The sequence below is a fragment of the Crotalus tigris genome, unplaced genomic scaffold (genome assembly GCF_016545835.1).
Source record: "Crotalus tigris isolate CLP2741 ecotype Arizona unplaced genomic scaffold, ASM1654583v1 scf7180000018432.44079421565:4894166, whole genome shotgun sequence".
In the NCBI taxonomy this organism is placed as follows: Eukaryota; Metazoa; Chordata; class Lepidosauria; order Squamata; family Viperidae; genus Crotalus; species Crotalus tigris.
Window position 1 is genome coordinate 1,637,798 of NW_024096999.1, and position 20,231 is coordinate 1,658,028.

General features: G+C 40.2%; 1 protein-coding gene across 6 annotated transcripts in view; it reads left to right on the forward strand.

Annotated features, from left to right (window-relative positions):
* RPGRIP1L (RPGRIP1 like) overlaps positions 1 to 20,231 on the forward strand; it is a 57,731-nt gene that overhangs the window by 36,382 nt on the left and 1,118 nt on the right. For 5 of the 6 annotated variants that reach the window (XM_039352383.1, XM_039352384.1, XM_039352385.1 and 2 more), the window contains 3 exons: positions 8,448 to 8,631; positions 13,720 to 13,804; positions 18,629 to 18,762. In XM_039352383.1, coding sequence (XP_039208317.1) covers positions 8,448 to 8,631; positions 13,720 to 13,804; positions 18,629 to 18,762 — 403 coding nt within the window. Of the gene's footprint in view, positions 1 to 8,447; positions 8,632 to 13,719; positions 13,805 to 16,265; positions 17,938 to 18,628; positions 18,763 to 20,231 lie in introns of those variants that run through there. The other variant, XM_039352387.1, reaches the window with a different exon arrangement.

Sequence of the window (20,231 nt, forward strand, 5' to 3'; positions counted from 1 at the left end):
AGTTTGGCTGGTCAGAAGCTCACAAGAGCTGGTCACGTTGACCACCACAGGGAGCACTGCTGCTGTCATAAAGGTGAGTCGGTGGCCAAGCGACCGAATTTGGATCCCGTGACCGCGGAGATGCTGCAGTGGTCCTTCAGGGTGGAAAATGGTCATCGGTCACTTTTTTCAGTGCCGTTGTCACTTAGAATGGTCACTAAATGAATTGTTGTAAGTTGAGGACTATCTTTAGACATGATAGCAGTCTTCCAGTATCTGAGGGGCTGCCACAAAGAAGAGGAGGGGGTCACGTTATTCACCAAAGCATCAGAGGGAAGGACGAGAAACAAAGGTTGGAAACTGACCAAAGAGAGAAGCAACCTGGAACTAAGGAGAAACTTCCTAACAGTGAGGACAATTGACCGGTGGAACAGCTTGCCACCAGAAATAGTGGGTGTCTCCATCACTGGAGATTTTTAAGAAGAGACTAGACAGTGACTTGTCTGAGATGGTATAGGTTCTCCTGCTTGAGCAGAGGGCTGGACTAGAAGACCTTCAAGGTCTCATTCTATTCTATTCTATTCTATTCTATTCTATTCTATTCTGTCCCTATTTTCATATTCTATTCTATTCTTATTTCTAATTCTATTCTATTCTATTTCTTATTCTATTCTATTTCTTATTCTATTCTATTCCTTATTCTATTCTATTTCTTATTCTGTTCCTTATTCTATTCTATTCTATTCTATTCTATTCTATTCTATTCTATTCTATTCTATTCTATTCTATTCTATTCTACTGTTTCTGTTTCTATTTCTATTATTTATTTGACTTGCTGCAATATCAGGACAAACTGGTGTACACACAGGCGTTAAATTAACAACCGGGCCTGATGTTTCTCTCTTTTTGCAACCAACGAGGATACGATACGGTTATGAAAAAAGAACTCGGGCAAATCCCTGGGTATTTAAGCAACTGGTGGAAGAAAGACTGCCTTACATGAAGGTAAATCCCCTGAACTCAGGGGACTTGCCTCAGATTAGTGGGAATAATCCAGTTAAAGTTAACTACTTCTAAATCCCATTGATTCCAGTGTGTCAATATGAAAAATGGGCTTCAGCGCTCCACTTGAAATCAATAAGAGTTAAGTATTCTTAACTCAGGCTCAACGGAGCAAGAAGCTAAATTAAGAGAACTAACTGTACAACGAAGCGAGGCAAGGCAACTGCTCCTGTCTTAATAACTCCGATGTAACATTGCTTTCTACAAGCAGAAATTCTAATGCTCAGGTTGTGACTATTCACTCAGTGCCAAGAAATATATTATTTATGGCTAAGACCTCTAGACACATAGACGTTATCTCAAGGTGATATACTTTCGCCATAAAAATATCTACAAACAGCGTTAACATCTAAAATGTTGAAACCTTCTTAAACTCTCCCAACCGTCCTCGCTTTATGGATGTTGAGTTCCGTCGTCGTTTTGTATCAAGAAGAGTCACAATTTAGACTGGCCCGCTGTTGGCAAGGTTTCTCTACCTTGGCAACTCTGAGGTGTGTGGATTTCAACTCCCAGAATTCTCCAGCCAGCCAAGGTTGAGCCACATAGATCTAATGCAGTGTTTCTCAACCTTGACAATTTTAAGGCATGTGGACTTCAACTCCCAGAATTCCACAGCCAGCAATGCTGGCTGTGGAATTCTGGGAGTTGAAGTCCACATGCCTTAAAATTGTCAAGGTTGAGAAACACTGATCTAATGTAAGACGTAGCCATATAACCCACTTAAAGGCACACGGGGAGAAGCTCAGTGCAATCTGAAAAGGAAGAAATTCTGCAAATAGGACACTAGTAGACCCCAAAAGTGCTGTTTGCCATCAGTATGTCTACGATAAAGGAGTCCGTGTAGCTCAGTGGTTCTCAACCTTTTTAATGCCGCAACCCCCAACCGGTCGTAAGACGAGGATTACTCAACCGGTCGTAAGTCGAGGACTACTCAACCGGTGCAGCACCGTTTGCAGAATGGGACTTTTGGCGGGCTCAGCAGGGCAGAGACAGCCTGGACAATTCCTATTGGCTTTTGAAAGCCAATAGAATTAGACTCTATTCAAGAGAGTCTATTCTATTGGCTTTCAAAAGCCAATAGAATAAAAGGGAGTAGCACAGCTAAGGAAAAGGGGGGGAAAATGGCAGACTGCGTTGTTTGGCGACCCCCGTGAAATGGTCGTTCGACCCCAAATGGGGTCCCGACCCACAGGTTGAGAACCACTGGTGTAGCTGATTCAAGCAGCCATGAAGTTGGACAATCTTCTGGTTCTGCCATTTTACACTGAGGACTAAGCAGATCTTTTTCCCAAGGAAAGGAATAATTCGCTTTCCCATTTTCCTTTGTGTCCATTTGGAGCAATTCCTTAACGGAAAAAAAAAATGTGTCATATCCGAACATGAGCTACGAAGGTGACCCAAACATAATGAATGGAATGAATCAAAGGGTTTTTTGTTGTTGTTGTTGTTTAATGCTCAATTAGCATCAGCTTTCCAGATCTCTTAAAAATCCTGGGAAGGAGAGAACTAACAAGGATTCCTACATAAGGGAACGGTCTTGAAATAGTTAACTATATTCTGTCGCTTTAACGTAGACTGTGATTGAGGAGCTCTGATAAAAAAACCTTTCACGATGATTCGAATACAAGTCCGAATTATGTGTTCTCTTCACTTTCCTCTGTCTGGGGAGAAATCTAGACTTCTTGCAAGCAGAATGTCTTGTGTTTTCTTTCCAAGGAATTGGTACCAAGCTTTGGGAAGGTTCGGGATTATATTCCGTCGGCTTCTGCTAAGCTCAGCTTTGATTTCAGCATCCACTTAATTCGGTAATAATTTGCTCCAATCTAACAGACGCTCTTAGTCCTAGTTATCAGAGTGCTGGAAAAAAAAATATTAATATACCCCCAAAATATTGAAAGATTCTTCTGCTAGTTTTCTCATGAAATCTGAAATAACACACCCCATTGTTTGAGCTATTGCCGATTACGCCTTTCCTTTAAAAAAAAAAAAAGCAGATTACAAATTAGAGCGTCGGGAATTATTTCTTAGATCATAAAAAGAACCTTAACATGTTTTCCTCCAGAATTTAACTTTACAATCTTTTTTCCTCCCCCCCCCTTATACACACACGCACACACGCACACACACACTATCTCTTTTTGTCCGTTATGTATAATTAATCGTAGATTATTTCATTTCGTTTACAACATTTATGAGCTCCACTTCGTCACTACGAAAAGCTTGTCCCCTTCTTTTTCTTTTCCAAAGTGGCGTAATTAGTGTTAGCATCTTTTTCTAGCAGGCTACATAAAGTTTAGTGGCTGGATTAAATCATGTCATTAACATAATGTGCTACACAATTTGCCCCTATCTCTCTGCGTTTCCACTACATCAAAGCGCCAGCGAGTGCCAATGTAATTGGCTCTTGCTAGCTTGTCAGCTTGATTCAAGATGACGACTGGAGCTTTTGCTTAAAAAAAGAGCTTCTAGGCATGATAATTAATGGAAGAAGGAGGAGGTGGGTGGGGAAAATCAGAAAAATGTAAAACTTGGACAGTTCTTTATGAATATTTCATACATGTGAATATAATCAGAAGTTAGCATTATCAATTTGATGTATAATACATTGATTAAAAGCCTTGTTACAGGCTCCCGAGTTAGGAGTGGGGCGTTTGAGAATTTGTATGGGCGTTCAGAAAGGCTAAAATACAGCTGAAATAAAATTAAACAATGCTTGTTCTCATCTCTCCACATCTTCCCGAGATTATTTGAGAACAATATAGCTTTCAATTATCACAATAAAATTTTACTGCTGTCAGCTCTCAAGTTATCTTCAAATGTGCCCGCGGGGAGAGTCTTAGCAAAACCAATTTATTCTGCGGTGGCCTCATTTTCCTCTAGGTGTGTTTATATCTTTTCCCCTTCGTTATAGATAGTCTCTCTTTTTTTTCTTTTTAGCACTAATAGCATTTTAGTGAAAACTGTCATCGTCATTTTCTTTAAATGAGGTTCTAAAAGTTCATAATTAATGTTGACATCCAGCTTCTTTTTTAAAAAAAAAAACAGCTTTCAAAGTCCAGGTGGATGTATCTCTGCTATCCAGGAACATATGTGGGAATTTTTTCCCCCTCCTGCAGTATAGCAAGTAAAATTCGAGGATCAGGGAATTGAAAAGCTTTTATTGATGCATCTGGGGCTTAGGCTATAGGTGGGAGAATAAGATCACTGCAGAAAGTAAGGCCATAACAATGATTGTTTATTATTTGGTTCGACGCACAGTCAGTCAGATGTCCAGGCTGGATTTGGCATTTTGGTCCACCTCTTCTCATAGTCCTGGGATAGGCATTTGTGGTCTTAGAGGTCCCGTTGCAGGATGGAAGCTGTTCCAAGAAAAGCCGTCTTTTGCAATTGACTGATGGTGAATTTGTCAATGCCGATGAGATTCAAGTTGGTGCTCCAGCTGATTTGGGATTGCACCAAAGGCACCTATGACTGTTGGGTCTACCTTTGCTTTCTTTTGCCCCAGTCGTTCTATTTCTCTTTGCAGGTCTTTGCATTTTGTTACCTTCGCCAGTCCCTTCTCTTCTGTTCTGCTGCCTCTAGACTTTTTTTGTCTTTCTTATCGACAAGTCTGGATGACCTTGGACCAGTCCCTTTCAGCCAACCCACCTCACAGGTTTGTTGTTTGTCAGGGGCTGGTAGCCACCAAAAGAAGTCAAGATGGCAGACGGGAGGTCTTTCTGCTTTTTTTTTTTAAAATATGTGTTGTATCCTGCTACTGCATATATTTCTTTATATTTGGACGGCATTTGTAAACCGGTGCCTATACCCGAGCTGCTTTTGACAGCCGAGTTAAGCATTTGTCAGGGAATTACTCTGAATTTCACTTAAAAATACTTCTTATATACACATGCGACAGGAAGCGAAAGAGGCTGTTTCTAAAGTGAAATTAGACAATGGAAGCAATTTCATTTTTTATGCATGTGAATGTAGGGTGCTTGAGGTTATTAGTTGAAACGAGTAACCTTTCCAAGCCTTCCGCCTCTTTTCGAATTTGAATATGAAAAGCATATTCAAGTCAAAGACCATCACTTTAATGACATTTGGCAGTCATTTGATTTATTAGGTTTTTACGAAAAGAAAATTCCTTTAAATATTTCATCATACTATGCTAATCCTGGTAATATAGCCAGCTGAAGCTGTGTACCTGCATTAGCGGAGACAGAACGGTGTGCAATATTTGCTGTCATCCTGGTAAAATTTCCATGACTCTACTGAATAATAAAACAATCTTATTGAAATATTCAGATTTGAGTTTTTAGTTAAGGTGTCTTAGGATACATAATAAAAGAAAATGCCTTTTTGAAAACAGTGGGAGTAAGGTAGCTTCATCCAATATTGAAGGAGGTTGACAGCAAGGATATTGTTCTGTAGGAAGGATATATATTTATTTACGGGGGAAATCCTGGGGTGTTTTCAACAGCTTAATTATAGAATATTCTTCCGAAAAATGTCAGTTGCTATGTCTCACTTGAAAGATGGCATGAATGTTTGGTTTGAAGATAAACCCAGCATTATGGGTTTTTGTTTTTTGTTTTTTACATTGTTTAATTTGGTGACTATTAGTGCAAGGTGAGTGATGGAGATAGAAGCCATCAGATTGCATTTGGGAGAAATCGACTTTCAAGTCAAACGGGAACCCTCATGAGAGAGTTGAGAAGAACTTGACAGTTGAGAACCTCCAAGGTGTTCAGTTTGTTTCTTGAAGAGACAAATTTCACCCTTCAAGTGTTCTTCAGCCGAACCTCATTTTGAAATCGCACAGGTTGTGTGTTCTTTGAAAACCACCGACTTAATGCAGGAGAGATTCCTTGCGTGCTTGTCTTTTAATATTTAACACGGAGTGCCTTCCACCTCGTGGACAGTGTTATTTTGAGCGATAACACGTTAAGTGGATAGTGCAATCAACACGCACATTTTTTTGACACCATCAGAGATTTCCTTTTAATCTTCAAAAAAAATAATAAAATGAAGACATCTTGTAAATGCACGCTCATGTATTAAAGATGGTGATTTTTTACTACACCCAGAAAAGCTAGCGGTTTCAAGGGCACTCATGTTACATGATGATCCGAGAAGGTGTACTTTGTAGAGTGAAAGGTGTGGTGGTTACACCAGAGAGTAGTCCCCCCAGACATAGGTTGGTTTCATGTTTAGTGGATGTACCGTTTAGCAAATGGCGGAAAGAAGTGTAAATGGCAGATCCAAATGGAGGAAAGAAGTGTAAAGGGAGGTAATAATTAAAGAAGAAAAAAATAATTATTTATTATAGGTCACATAAAACATAAGTGGGTTACCTCCTGCAAAGACTGTAGGAATCCCCAAATCAAGACTTTTTTGTAGCTTTGTCACCCAAGACCAGGGCTTTTTTTTGTCATAGAACGCCCAGAACGGAGTTCCGGCACCTTTTTTGGATGGAACCTTGTAGGGTAGGCAAGGCGGGTTGTATGACATGTGTGAGTTCCAGCACTTTTTTTTTTTTTTAGAAAAAAAGCACTGCCCAAGACCTTCTGTGTGACATGTCTGCTTGTGAAACATGGATGGTGATGATGATGTTATCCATTCAGTTGTGTTCAACTCTTGACAATTCTGAATCAGAATCAGAAGAGAGCTGGAAGGGATCTTGGAGATCTCCTAGCTTGAGACCTTATACCATTTCAGACATGTGGCTTAAAAACCTCGAGTGATGCAGGAAAGATACATTTCGGTCTGGAGAAGATGGATAGATTATATTCAGAATAAATATGGGACTAAAAAGTTCCATTTAGTTTATGAGTAAATTTTAGAGTATTATTATTATTATGAGATTATTATAGTAGAATTTTTATTAGTTTTATTATTATTTTTAGTATTAGTATTGTTTAACAATTTGGATATTGTATTGTTTAATAATTAGGATATAAACTTGTTTATATTATTATGTTTACTGGAGTTAAAGCGCATTATGGACTTGGTTAGTTATATAGTTGGTTAATGTTAGTTAGAGTATGATTATTATATTTGTAACCCTGTACTCAGCTCTGGGAAGTGGGGGAGGGAGAGGGGGGGTTTAGGGTGGATGGGTTTTGGGATGTATATTGTAACTTTTATAAAACTTTTCAATAAAAAAAAAACCTCGAGTGATGGAGCACCCACGATTTCTAGAGGCAAGCTGTCCCACTGATTAATTGTCCTCACTGTCAGGAAGTTTCTCTTTAATTCCAGGTTTATTTATTTTATTTATTTATGAGACTTATATACCGCTTTAAGTGCAAGCACTCTCTAAGCGGTGTACACCAGTAAGCAATGTATGTATTATGTATGTATGTATGTATGTATGTATGTATGTATGTATGTATGTATGTATATATGTATATATATATATATATATATATATATATATATATATATATATTTTCTGAGGTTTTCGCGGGTATTTGTATGTAGGTCTTTGGTTGTTCGGGTTTTCTCCCGCGTAAAATTGGAAGTGTCTTGGCAACGTTTCGACGAAGTCACATTCGTCATCTTCAGGCTGGTGTTTTTAGCTTCTTGCTTTGAGCAGCAATGTGTGGTTTTAGCTGTTTCTTCCTGTTAAAAGGAAGAAACAGCTAAAACCACACATTGCTGCTCAAAGCAAGAAGCTAAAAACACCAGCCTGAAGATGACGAATGTGACTTCGTCGAAACGTTGCCAAGACACTTCCAATTTTACGCGGGAGAAAACCCGAACAACCAAAGACCTATATATATATATATATATATATATATATATATATATATATTATATATTTACATTGCCCCCAGCAATCTGGGTCCTCATTTTACCTACCCCGGAAGGATGGAAGGCTGAGTCAACCTTGAGCCGGTGAGATTTGAACCGCTGACCTGCTGAACACAGTCAGCTAAAGCGGCCTGCAGTACTGCACTCTAACTGCTGCGCCACCTCGGCTCAGCAGTTAGAGAGAAGGTTGCTTCTCTCCTTGATCAGTTTCCATCCGTTGTTTTTTGTCTTGCCTCCTGGTGCTTTGGAAAATAAGTTGATCCCCTCCTCCTTGTGGCAGCCACTCAAATACCGGAATACTGCTATCATGTCCCCCCTAGTCCTTCTTTTCTCTAGACTGGCCAGGTCTAGAGAGACCTTCTGTGGGGCCAGGTCTCTCCCCATCTTCCGATCTTGCACTGCTTCTTGGAATTGTTCTTTGCTCTGGCTGGGGTCGGCTTTGATGGTGTCCAGCTTCCGTGTTCTTTGACAGCCTGGTTTCCTTTCACCACTACCTTTTCCAAACATAATTGCTTTCTCCGGTGAATTCCCCAGCATGACATGGCCCAAGTAAGTGAGACGGTGGTGCATTACAAGCAGCAACGGTCCTGTTGTTTGTCTTTAACCAGACTGCGGAAAGAATCCGAATCGAAATAGTGTCGCTCAGCCTCACGGACCGCCAGATTTTGATGGATGAGATGATCCAGCGGCTTTTCATAGAGTCCAAGTTCTCCAGTTTCAAAACAACTGAAACTCCCGTGGCGCTTCCAAAACCCAGAAGCGGGCAGCGGGTGTATTATAACTACAGCCATGGTAGGAATTCATTTAATATTTATTTCATTTCTTCTTTCTGAATCACTGATTTTGTCTTCTTCTTCTTCTTCTTCTTCTTCTTCTTCTTCTTCTTCTTCTTCTTCTTCTTCTTCTTCTTCTTCTTCTTCTTCTTCTTCTTCTTCTTCTTCTTCTTCTTCTCCTCCTCCTCCTCCTCCTCCTCTTCTTCTTCTTCTTCTTCTTCTTCTCTTCCTCCTCCTCCTCCTCCTTCTCCTCCTCCTGCTCTTCTTCTTCTTCTTCTTCTCCTCCTCCTCCTCCTCCTCCTGCTCTTCTTCTTCTTCTTCTTCTTCTTCTTCTTCTTCTTCTTCTTCTTCTTCTTCTTCTTCTTCTTCTTCTTCTTCTTCTTGAAAAGTTTTCATCAGGGTTTCATACACACACACACACACACACACACAAACTTATTCATTTTGTCTAGTCTCCTCCCCTCCCTGATAGCCAATCAACTTCCTCCCAAAAAATTGCAACAAGTATAAACTTTAGAGATAACTTGGTGTCCGCATTAGGGGAAAATAAGCAGTTGGAATTTGCAAATCAGTGGCTCCAGTTTGAAGGCCAGTGTGATTTTTCATAAGGGATTAAATGTCCCTTCTTGTAGATTATGAAATTTTAGATACTGTTGATTAGGACAGGAAGAAACAGAAAGAATCTAGTGGTGGAGATGGCTTCTTTCAGGTCCCTTAGCATATAGCCCAAAGAAATATGTTACAACAAGAAGAATTTTGAAATAGGATATTTCTGGTCTGCATTAGTTATAAAAATAAAACTAAGATAGCAAAAGACAAATTGGATAAAATCGGGGCTACTTAAAATGTCCGCAATTGCACGAGTACCAATGCATAATTCCATAATTATTTATTTGGCTCATTGGCTTATTTATGGACCAAAACTGGATGCAATATTCCAGGTGTGGTCTTACTAAGGATTTATAAAGTGGTATTAATACTTCACGTGATTTTGATTCTATGCCTCTGTTTATACAACCAAGGATTCTTGCATACAAGTATGTTACAAATCAGTTTTCTAACAAGCTGAACTTTCTCTTGGGAAATTATTTTTCTGCCTTTGCCACGAAGTTAGCAGAGAGAACTCATTTCTAGCAAGGTTGCTTTGCTTTTCCTAGGATATTACTTAAATAACTGGTCATCTAATATTTCCTCTGTGCCTGCTCTCCTTGTAAAGAAACATCATTCCAAAGAAAGTGCCCTAATGAATTTGGTGTTTCATAATGTCGGCAAGAAAGCCGATAATCTAATAGTAATGAAGTCAGAGCGTGCGTGTTTACTATAGCTTTACTCCATTTCTTATTCAGGCCTAATTAGATTTGGGTATGTAGAATATTTGAGGTTAATTGAATATTTTCTTTAATAAAACTGAGATTTACATGATGGGGAAAGGAAGTGTACTTTGAGCTTAGGGAGAAACTAGCAGTCCCACGGATTTTGTATGAAAAAAATAATCATGATAAACTCAGGTGTAATTTGAGAAGTCATTATTTCTTAGTAAATAAATGCCTTTTTTATTGGATTCTTTTATTATATTTATGTCTCCAGCATTGTGGCTGGCTTTTTAAGAAACTGGTTTACATCTTAGTTGAGACAAAGAGATCTTGTGAAATTCTGCCTTAATAAGCAACCTTTAATATAACAACTGAGTATTGTTGAGTCCCTAGCCATTTGCTTTTCCTTTCTAATCTATAGATAGAAGGGGGAGAGATTCACAGTTAATAAATTAAATGTTCTTAGTAAATCATAATACTATAATGGGTCTAAGCTTGTCTGTTAATTAGGGACATTATTTTGCATATAGCTTTATTCATGTTAAAAAAAATCTGTCTAAAGAATTATGTAAAGAAGATGGACAGTGGGTTTCAGAAAGGAACATTTGAATATTTTCCAAAAATTGAAGAACTGCAGTTTCCAAGCTTTCCTATCATTGACACAAGAAGAGATAGAACATCAAAACTTGAAAGTTGGGACATGTGGTAGGACTTGCCTCTGACACTTACTTATTAATAAAAGCATATAGGCAGATGGTTTATAATACTAGTGGTGTGAGCTTAGTTGTTTTCTTGGAGACGTTTCATTATCCACGTTGGTGACATCATCAATACTTAGAAGGTGCTTCTAGCACTGATGATGTCACCTAGTTGGGTGATGAAATGTTTGCAAGAAAACAACCAAATTCAGAGAGCACCAAGGACTACACAGTCATCTCCTTCTCCTCCTCCTCCTCCTCCTCCTCCTCCTCCTCCTCCTCCCCCTCCTCCTCCTCCTCCTGCTTCACTGCCTTCTAGCACTGATGATGTCACCTTGTTGGGTAATGAAATGTCTGCAAGAAAACAACCAACCTCAGAGAGCACCAAGGACCACACAGTCATCTCCTCCTCCTCCTCCTCCTCCTGCCACACTGCCATCTAGCACTGATGATGTCACCTAGTTGGGTATTGACATGTCTGCAAGAAAACAACCAGCCTCAGAGAGCACCCAGAGAAGAATGCTACTACCTGCCTGCCTACATTGCCATTTGCCTCTAGATAAGTAAATTGGTAGTGTTTTCCTACACAGATAAAAATCTGAATCTTATTTCCCCTTTCCCTGCAAAGTCCTTCTACTTATGACCTGTTGACATATCAAATAGTACTTCAGAATAAAAGATACTTTTTTAAAGAAACAAATCTTTGAGAAGGCAGTAATAAGCACACAGACATCATACTAATCATTTTCAACCCGAACTCAACAATACTTTTAATTCTCAAGAGTCAAACATTAGGGGTGTAAGCAGCTTCGTTCACTCCGGTGATATAAAGAGCGACACACAAATAGGACATGCTTAATTTCACCTGAAACAGTATGATTCCCTTCCTCCCTCTTGGCCCTGGTCCCTCAATCTTGTCTTCTCTTTCTCCCTCTTTGGGCTAAACCACCCTAATTGAAATAAGAAAGATTAAGTTCACTTGTTAGATACTGATAACAAGGAAATAGCATTGATATTTCATAGAGCTGAAAGAATATTGCCTCAACTATGCTGAGAAAGCAGGAAAACAGCCTGGAAACCAGATTAATGGGCCTAAAGAATGTTATCTTGGCTGTGTATAAACCTGCTTGCGAATTGACAATCGGGTAAGATTAATGAAATATTCTCAAACTCTTCTTTCTTTTTTTTTTTTTTTTAAGGAGACTTACATAGAGTTAGTTAATCAGAAGCCTTGAGCTTTGAGGAATGAATAGCAGTTGAGTACCCTTTGGATTCAGAGTAGTAGGATGGAAGAAAGTTTCTTTCCACGCACAGATAGTCCTTGACTTACGACTACGACTGAGCCCAAAAGTCCTGTCGCTAAGCGAGACCATTCTTAAATGAATTTTGCCCCATTTCTGCGACTTTTCTTACCAAGTGAATCCCTGCAGTCGTTAAATTAGTAACCCTGTTGTTAAGTGACTCTGGCATCCCCCATCGACTTTGTTTGTCAGAAGGTTGCCAAAGAGGATCACGTGACTCCTGGACACTGCAACAGTCATAGGTACATGTCAGTTGCCAAGCGTCCGAATTTTGATCACGTGACATGGGGATGTCGCAATGGTTGTAAGTGTGAAAAACGGTCATAAGTCCCTTTTTTATTGCTGTAGTAACCTTGAATTGTCGCTAAATGAACTGCTGTGATTCAAGGACCGCCTGTAGAGACTACAGAAATTATGTCAACTTTATTTCTAGGATTTGATTCAGAAAAAAAAAATAAGACCACAAACCTTGTTTGGACCGATTTTGGCACAACTGTTTATCTGGGAGGCGTAGCAGCTTTTCCAAGAAATCTAGTTTGATTATTGTTAGTGAGTTAGACCTCAGTTCCCACGAGCACGCCTGAAAGTATGTGTATTACATCTTCTCTGTTCAGTCTGGGGAGCTCCAAGTTGGAGAAGAGTAATGGATAGGTAAGGAATGGACAGTGTGGGGAATTCTGGGACTTGAAGTCCACACCTCTTAAAGTTGCCAAGGTGGGACAGCCCTGACGTAAATCAAAGTCCCCCTCCCTCGAAAACCGTAGACGTGGCCAGTGGTGGGATTCAGCCAGTTCGCACCAGTTCAGCAGAATTGGTAGCTATTTTTTTGTTGCCCAGGCCCAGAATGGACTTCTGGAAGCGGCATCCACACAGAGTACCGGTTGTTCACATAGTTGAGTCCCACCACTGGACGTGGCCCTCAACCACCAAAACATCGCCTGCTCTGCCTAAATCAAAATTGCTATTCCTGGAGTTTCAGAAGCCTAAGTGGAAAGCGTTGGACATCAGTTTTTGATGATGTGCATTGCTAGAACATCCAAGCCTTGGGCACCAAATAAATGCAAGGCCAAGACAAAACTCAACCCCAGCTCAACCTTTCTGGTAGCTTGTTTATCAGTCAAGGTAGCTGCAGTCCATGAATCTTTTTTCATTTTGATTCGCTTGATTTCAAAAGAGTCTGGAAGAGCTTTTAAAAGTCTGAGACTCTTATGTGAGGGCAGATGATCTTCACTCAATATCTCACATCAAGGACAGTCCAGCAAAGGGGTCCAGGATTGAAATAATCCTTTTTCTCCCTTCAACTAAACAGCGGGTTCCTTTGAGCGTTATCAAAACCACGAGGAAAGACCTCCGCGTTGAAGATTCAGAGCCATCTGGTTTTTATATATATATATATATAATTCCACCTTTTCTGGAAATATTTGTCTGTCTGAGAATAAAGCCTGCTCATCTGCCCTCCACATTCTGCCTTCTAGAATTGGCTTCCAGTCTTTATTCCCGTTTTATGTTGCGCGTCTTGGACCAGATGGGAACTCTATGTGCGTATAAGTCATTGCAAAAGAATGCTGGGCCTTATGCTATCGTTTCTTTGTAGAAACAAAACCAAAAAAAAGGTGAATATGAATCGGAGCAGCATTTTACTTCAGGGTGTTTCAATCAACACCGAGGGATTATTTGAGGTTGCCAAAATCAACACGTAGGATCAGCCTATGCAAAAGAAGTCATGTGTCGTAAGTGCATTTATTTACTTGCTGGCACTTAATGACTTAACAGTTATTTCTGTTCGATTTTGCAGTAATATACGTGGATCAAGCCAAGTATAAAGCAAGGTGGGATTATCTCAAGGCTGTACTTTGTGGATCTGAGCCCAGACATGGAAGGTAAGATTTTGAGAAGACACTTTGATTTATATTCCTTGATAATAATTAGAATAGAATAGAATAAGAATAGAGTAGAGTAGAGTAGAATAGAATAGAATAGAATAGAATAGAATAGAATAGAATAGAATAGAATAGAATAGAATAGAATAGAATAGAATAGAATAGAATAGAATAGAATAGTTGGAAGGGACGTTGGAGGTCTTCTAATTTAACCCCCTGCTTAGGCAGACAAATGATTGTCCAATCTCTTCTTAAAAACTTCCAGTGCATTCACCACTTCTGGAGGCAAATTGTTCCACTGATTAATTGTCAAGAAATTCCTCCTTAGTTCTAGGTTGCTTCTCTCCTTGATGAGTTTCCATCCATTGCTTCTTGTCCTGTCTTCAGGCGCTTTGGCGAATAGCTTGACTCCCTCTTCTTTGTGGCAGCCCCTGAGATACTGGAACCCAGCTATCATGTCACCCCTACTCTTTCTTTACTAAACTAGACTAATTCCTGAAACAGTTCATCATAAATTTCAGCCTCCAGGCCCCTAATCATGTTTGTTGCTCTTCTCTGCACTCTTTCTAGAATCTCAGCATCTTTTTTAATTGCGATAGCAGGGAAAGGAAAAAGGAACCAACGAGGACATAAATACTTGGGAAAACTTGACTTTTGCTTCACTAAGTTCAGATACTCCAGTAGCAACATGTTCAATGTGTTATTTCTATCCGGGTACTTCACAGGAGCATGGATGCAAGCTGTTTTCGAAAAATGTCATTCTAACGCCCGTGTTTATTCTGAGGAAATGTAAATCCACCCTTCACCGTATCTGAATGCGGCTTACAATTTCAAAAGCAAAGAACTGTTTTCCTTTTTAATGTCCATCCAGTGTGTGTTGTCTGTGTGTGGAGAGAGAAATTCATTTTAATTTCAAAATCTGTGCTATTTTGATCATAGCTGGAGCAGCTGCTGGTTCAATTGGTTTCAGAACTGCTGATTAGCTTCACGCACCCTCAGATTGTCCATGTATTCACAGATAAGCAGTTTCAACTAACGGGATATTAGCTGGCAATAAGGCAATAACCTTTTCTTTCCTCCATTTTATTTCCAAACTGAGCTTCATATGGTGGCTGGCATGTAGTTTTTTTTTTTTTAATGGAATCCGACAGGAAGTACCATAAAGTGATCCCTTAAGAGCGGGCACGTCTCACATCTAAAGCACTTTGAAGTTCAGAAAGATTATTATTTTTTTTTCCCTTTTCTCATTTCAGCAAACAAGCAAAGGACTTCCAGATTTACTGCATACATTAGTCAGATGAATAACATGCCGGGCCTAGTAAAACTCCAAATAAAGTTGAAGTTATCCCGATAGTCCTATAATCTATGGCATAGATGATTGATTTATATGACAAATTCAAGCCTAATGACTAAGCAAAATCTTCTGCTTAAGATTCTTTGCAGTTAAGCCTGGCTTTACGTAGAAGCCAGCTAAAAATGTTTGGGTCGGTCTAAAATGTACATATTTTGATTCTGGACATGCTTACTCATAATATCCTGCAAACGTTATGCATCTTTTTTTAAAAAATAAACAACAGTGCAGACATCCATATTTAATTTGTGCATGGTGCACGCAAACAAACATATTTCTATAGACCATTTCCCCCCAATTGTCCATTCTCAAGAACCATTGCCAGTCAAAGAAGAAGTTACTCACACGAATGGATCAATGGTTGGATTCATTAAGACAGACTAATGTTATTATTTATATCATGCCATTATTATTTTTACAAATAACTCAAGGCAGGGAACGCATCCAACACACTTTCCTCCTCCTATTTTCCACACAACAACCCTGTGAAATGAGTTGGGCTGAGAGAGAGGGACTAGTCCAAAGTCTCACAGTTGGCTTCCATGCCTAAGGCAGGACTAGAACTCACTGTCTCCTGGTGACTGGCCCAAAGTCACCCAGCCAGCTTTTATGGCTAAGGCAAGACTAGAACTCAGTGTCTCCTGCTTCCTAGCCTGGTGCCTTAACCAATTATGGTAATCTTCTCCTAGTTTGTCCCCACAACACGTCCCCACGTGTGGACCACTTGAATATGTGAATTGTCCCTTGCTTCTCGTCCGATTCGAGAGCCTTCTTTGAAGCCCAGCCATCAGGAGAGATGGGAAATGCCTATTATTGTTCTCAAGTACACAGATGCCACAGATTGTGAAGTTGGCGGCTTTGCTCCTCTGCCACATGTTTCCTATCACAAGGCCCTGTATAATAATATCAGAAGATTTCTTCCCCCCACCCCCTTTCATTTGAAACAGGAACCAAACTTTAAAGTTTAGGAAACCAAACAACCCGGGATAAAAATATCGCTCCAAATTGGCCACATATGTGGGGAAAGGAAAGTTCAGGGATAACTAAAAATGACAGTAAAGTCGCATTGTACAAAAGACAGTGAGAATTAAAGTTATGCTTCGTTTGCAGATTAAATTTCCCAGGTTCTCACAGAGATTTCCATCTTCTGGACATTGGGGAAAAGTGATTTAAAAAGAGCAACCATTGAACCTTGTCCAAACTGCAGGTGTGAAATATTGTTTTAGCTCGCCAGATGTGCTGTAGAATTTACTATATGAATGCAGTGCGTTTATTGAATTTGGAAATTGCCCATTTCCCTCACAGAGCGACTGTAACTTCCCTCATTCTGCAACTGAAATATAGGCTGAATTTGTGCATTCGGTCCCAAAAATAATGAAGGCTGAAGGCAGTTTCTAAATAAAAGAAACAACCATGGGTTGTTCAGCTGGTTTGTAAATCAGCTCTTCTGTCAATAACCAGAAGAAATGGACATAGTAAGTAAATAAATTAAGGAGTTAGTCACAATTCTGAATTCACTCCTAATAATAAGCTCTCGACAAAACCATTCAGGATTCTTCAGCCAACTATGGTTTGTTTTCAGTAGTTTAAGCAATTATTTTATCCTGGTTAAACTAAAGACAAACAATGTCGTGGCTTAATATCCTGCAAGAACCAGCTCACAAGGTGGTGAATAATAAACCACAATGCTAATACACTTACATTAACACTTATAGATCTGGGTTAAGGGGGGCTTTTGCCCCAACTTAACGTAAAAAGATTCTTGCTGTTGCCAATAACATGATATTTTGGGACAGCTGGGAAGCTAAATTAAATATTTTCGAAGCAACATCTGCTCTATCCAGAATGGTGTTAATTTGCATCGATGTTGTCTTTGTTTGGTTTGGTTCGAGAAAGGAACATGCACAACATGCTTAACAATCTGCAAAGCTAATTTTCCTGTGGTCTGGCTAAACTTTTCCAAGTGTCGTGGGTTCACTGAGGCGCCAAGGAAAGTCATCCTTGACACTCGCCTTTGTACTTTGTGTCGTTCCACACTGCCAAGTAAACAGACAAGGCCGACATGTTGTTTAATGTTTATTCGTCGAACGAAAATTATGAATTTGAACCAGCAAGATGAAAAAAATTAAAATGTGGCAGGAACGATAGGCGCGTTAGTGCACTTACGCACGGCCCCATTTTGGAATTTGTTTCTTGGTCTGTTCTTTTTTTTTTTGAAGAGGGGTAGCATTATTTTAAATTGGTTCTCCCCAAAAAGAGTTTCCTTCCATTCTTCATCTAAACATAAGCAAGCACGCGTTCCAAAATAATATTTCATCCCAGGACTTTTTGTACATGAATTAATAGTTTTATTGGCAGAACGTCAAATGCCAGAGCCCACCACAAGCAATATTTACGGCTAAAGGACATTCTCCTATATTATATATTGGAAACTTCTGAAATAACGCATTTTATCCTTGGTTGTTTTTTTTTTTAATGCTTATGGATGGGACAGATTAAAAAGTTTCCTTTTTCTGTTTGAAGGAGAAGCCAGAATGTGGCAAGAGCCCTTTTCCCAGGCCCCATCTACCATTTCACAAAGTATCTTAGATAGGAATGCTAACTTATAAAATAAAGAATAATACGTTGTTTCTGGTCTTGCATGATACCCAGTTCCCCCCTCCCTTGATGATCCTTTCCCTCCTTCCTCCCTACAATTTCTTTTGTTTCTTTGTTTATTTCCAAGGGCGTAGTTCTGGGTCTTAATTAAACAGAGCTAGATATTGTAAGCTAACCAGAGTCATTGATTGAGATGGGCAGCTAGAGGGAAGGAAGGGAGGGAGGGAGGGAGGGAGCAAGGAAGGGAGGGAAGAAGGAAGGAAGGGAAGGAGGGAGGGAGGGAGGGAGGGAAGAAGGAAGGAAGGGAAGGAGGGAGGGAAGAAGGAAGGAAGGGCATCTAGGTACTTTGGGGAACTGTTCCTAAATGAGACACTATGAGCAGGGACACCCTTAATCCAGCTCTGAGCGGTTTCCCATGATCATAAGAGCCAAATGTGCTGAGAGCATAAATGAATGTAGTTACTGTCACTCTGATGCCTTGTAATACATTGTTGATGCTCTCTTGGAAGATGATCTAAGTACTAAATTGCCCCTTATGTTAACCAAATGCATCATTAAAGCAGCCATTTCCCTTTCGAACAAAAAGCAACTCCTGGCTCTCGATCCGTAGGGATGTTCCCGGTCCATATCAGAGCCTCCCCCAAAAGACCATCTTGTCCCAGAAGATGCTGTTGAGAACAAATCAACCATGCTCTTCTCTTGACTCCTGTGGCCGGTTAAGGCTGTGACCGGATCCCCTCCTGGCCCTGAACTGCGAGGGATCCAGATCTATTTCAACCTCACTGAACTCAGCTGAGGTTTCATCTAACTTTTTAAAATTCCAATGCAATGTCAGAAATAACTCTCCTGATTCCCCCCCCCTTTTTTTCCCCCAGTATACGATTTACAGTGGTCAGTGATCCTCCAGAGGATCAGCAGGATCTGGAATGTGAAGATATTGGCTTTGCTTACGTGAGTTTAAGCCAGATCTTCCAGCAAAGGCAAGACCTTATTAACCGAGACATTGATGGTAAGTCCAGGGTTGTTCTTCTAACACCGGTGTCTCCAGCTTCCCAATTCACAAATCCTTAAGGATATTAAATAGCTAAGATCTAATATTATGGATGTCTATGGAGATTCTCAGTCATCCAGGTCATCGTTATCCCAAAGATGCTTTTTTTTCACGAGGCATCTGGACTTTCTTTTTTTTTTGAAGACGTTTGGCTTCTCATCCAAGAAGCTTCTTCAGCTCTGGCTGGATGGTGGGGTCAGAGCTGAAGAAGCTTCTTGGATGAGAAACGAAATGTCTTCAAAGAAAGTCCAGTTGCCTCCTGAAAAAGCATCGTTGGGATAATATTAAGGATGGTGTCCACATTTCCTTAAGCAAAAAAAGGTGTTAAGAATCGTTGACGGTTGATAGTTGATCGGTCTCGCCTTGAAAGAAAACATCAAAATGCCTTAATTCTAACGTGGGTTTTCTTGGCCAACTTCCTTCTAAGGCATCTCAAGTACAGGTCATTCTTGGTTTACAATACTTTGTTTCGTGACTGTTCGAAGTTACAAAATGACAAAATGACCTCCGATAGCTTCCGACAACAAAGTCAAGTGGAGGAATTAGCCTAACTTCTTCATGACTCGCTTAACCGCAGTGACTAAATCTAAAGAAACAGGTAGATCAGGGATCTTGTTAGTTTCCAGCAACAAGTCTTTCTCGGCAGTACAAGAAGAACAAAAGTAACTTTTGAAAAGGACTAGTCATGTACATGTAGTCCTCAACTTATGACCACAGTTGAGCCAAACTTTATGTTGCTGAGTGAAACATTTGTTAAATGAGTTTTTCCCATTTTATGACCTTTCTTGCCACAGTTGTTGAGTGAATCAGTGCAGTTGCTATGTTGGTGTCATGGTTGTTAAGTGGATCTGGCTTCTCCGTTGACTTTGATTGACCAAAAGTCGCAAAAGCAAATCGTGTGAACCCGGGGACGTTCAGCGACAAAGGACCCAAAAGCTCAGGAAATGGGGCACGACTCGTTTTAACGACCCCACGGCTTAAGCAAGGGGGATTCTGTTCCCAGGGGCTGTGATCGTCCATAGAGGACCTCTCCGTTACGTGAGAAGGTCAGATGGAAGTTCCCTTCCAAGACAATCGAAACGAACAAGCTAAAAGGTTAATCTCCGTTTCAGAAGGACAACCTTTTGTTTGCCGATTTCTTTTTAAAGATTTTTTGCTTTTCAAAAGGGTTTCCCCAGAAAACTGGCAGCTTGGCCTTTGGGTCTTGACCCCGTCACCTCCTAAACAGACCACCGAGTCTCCGTGGTTTGGCCTGGGATCCATGAGCCGAGGTGGCGCAGCAGTTAGGGTGCAGTACTGCAGGCCACTTTAGCTGACTGTGTTCAGCTGGTCACCAGTTCAAATCTCACCGGCTCAAGGTTGACTCAGCCTTCCATCCTTCCGGGGTAGGTAAAATGAGGACCCAGATTGTTGGGGGCAATGTAAAT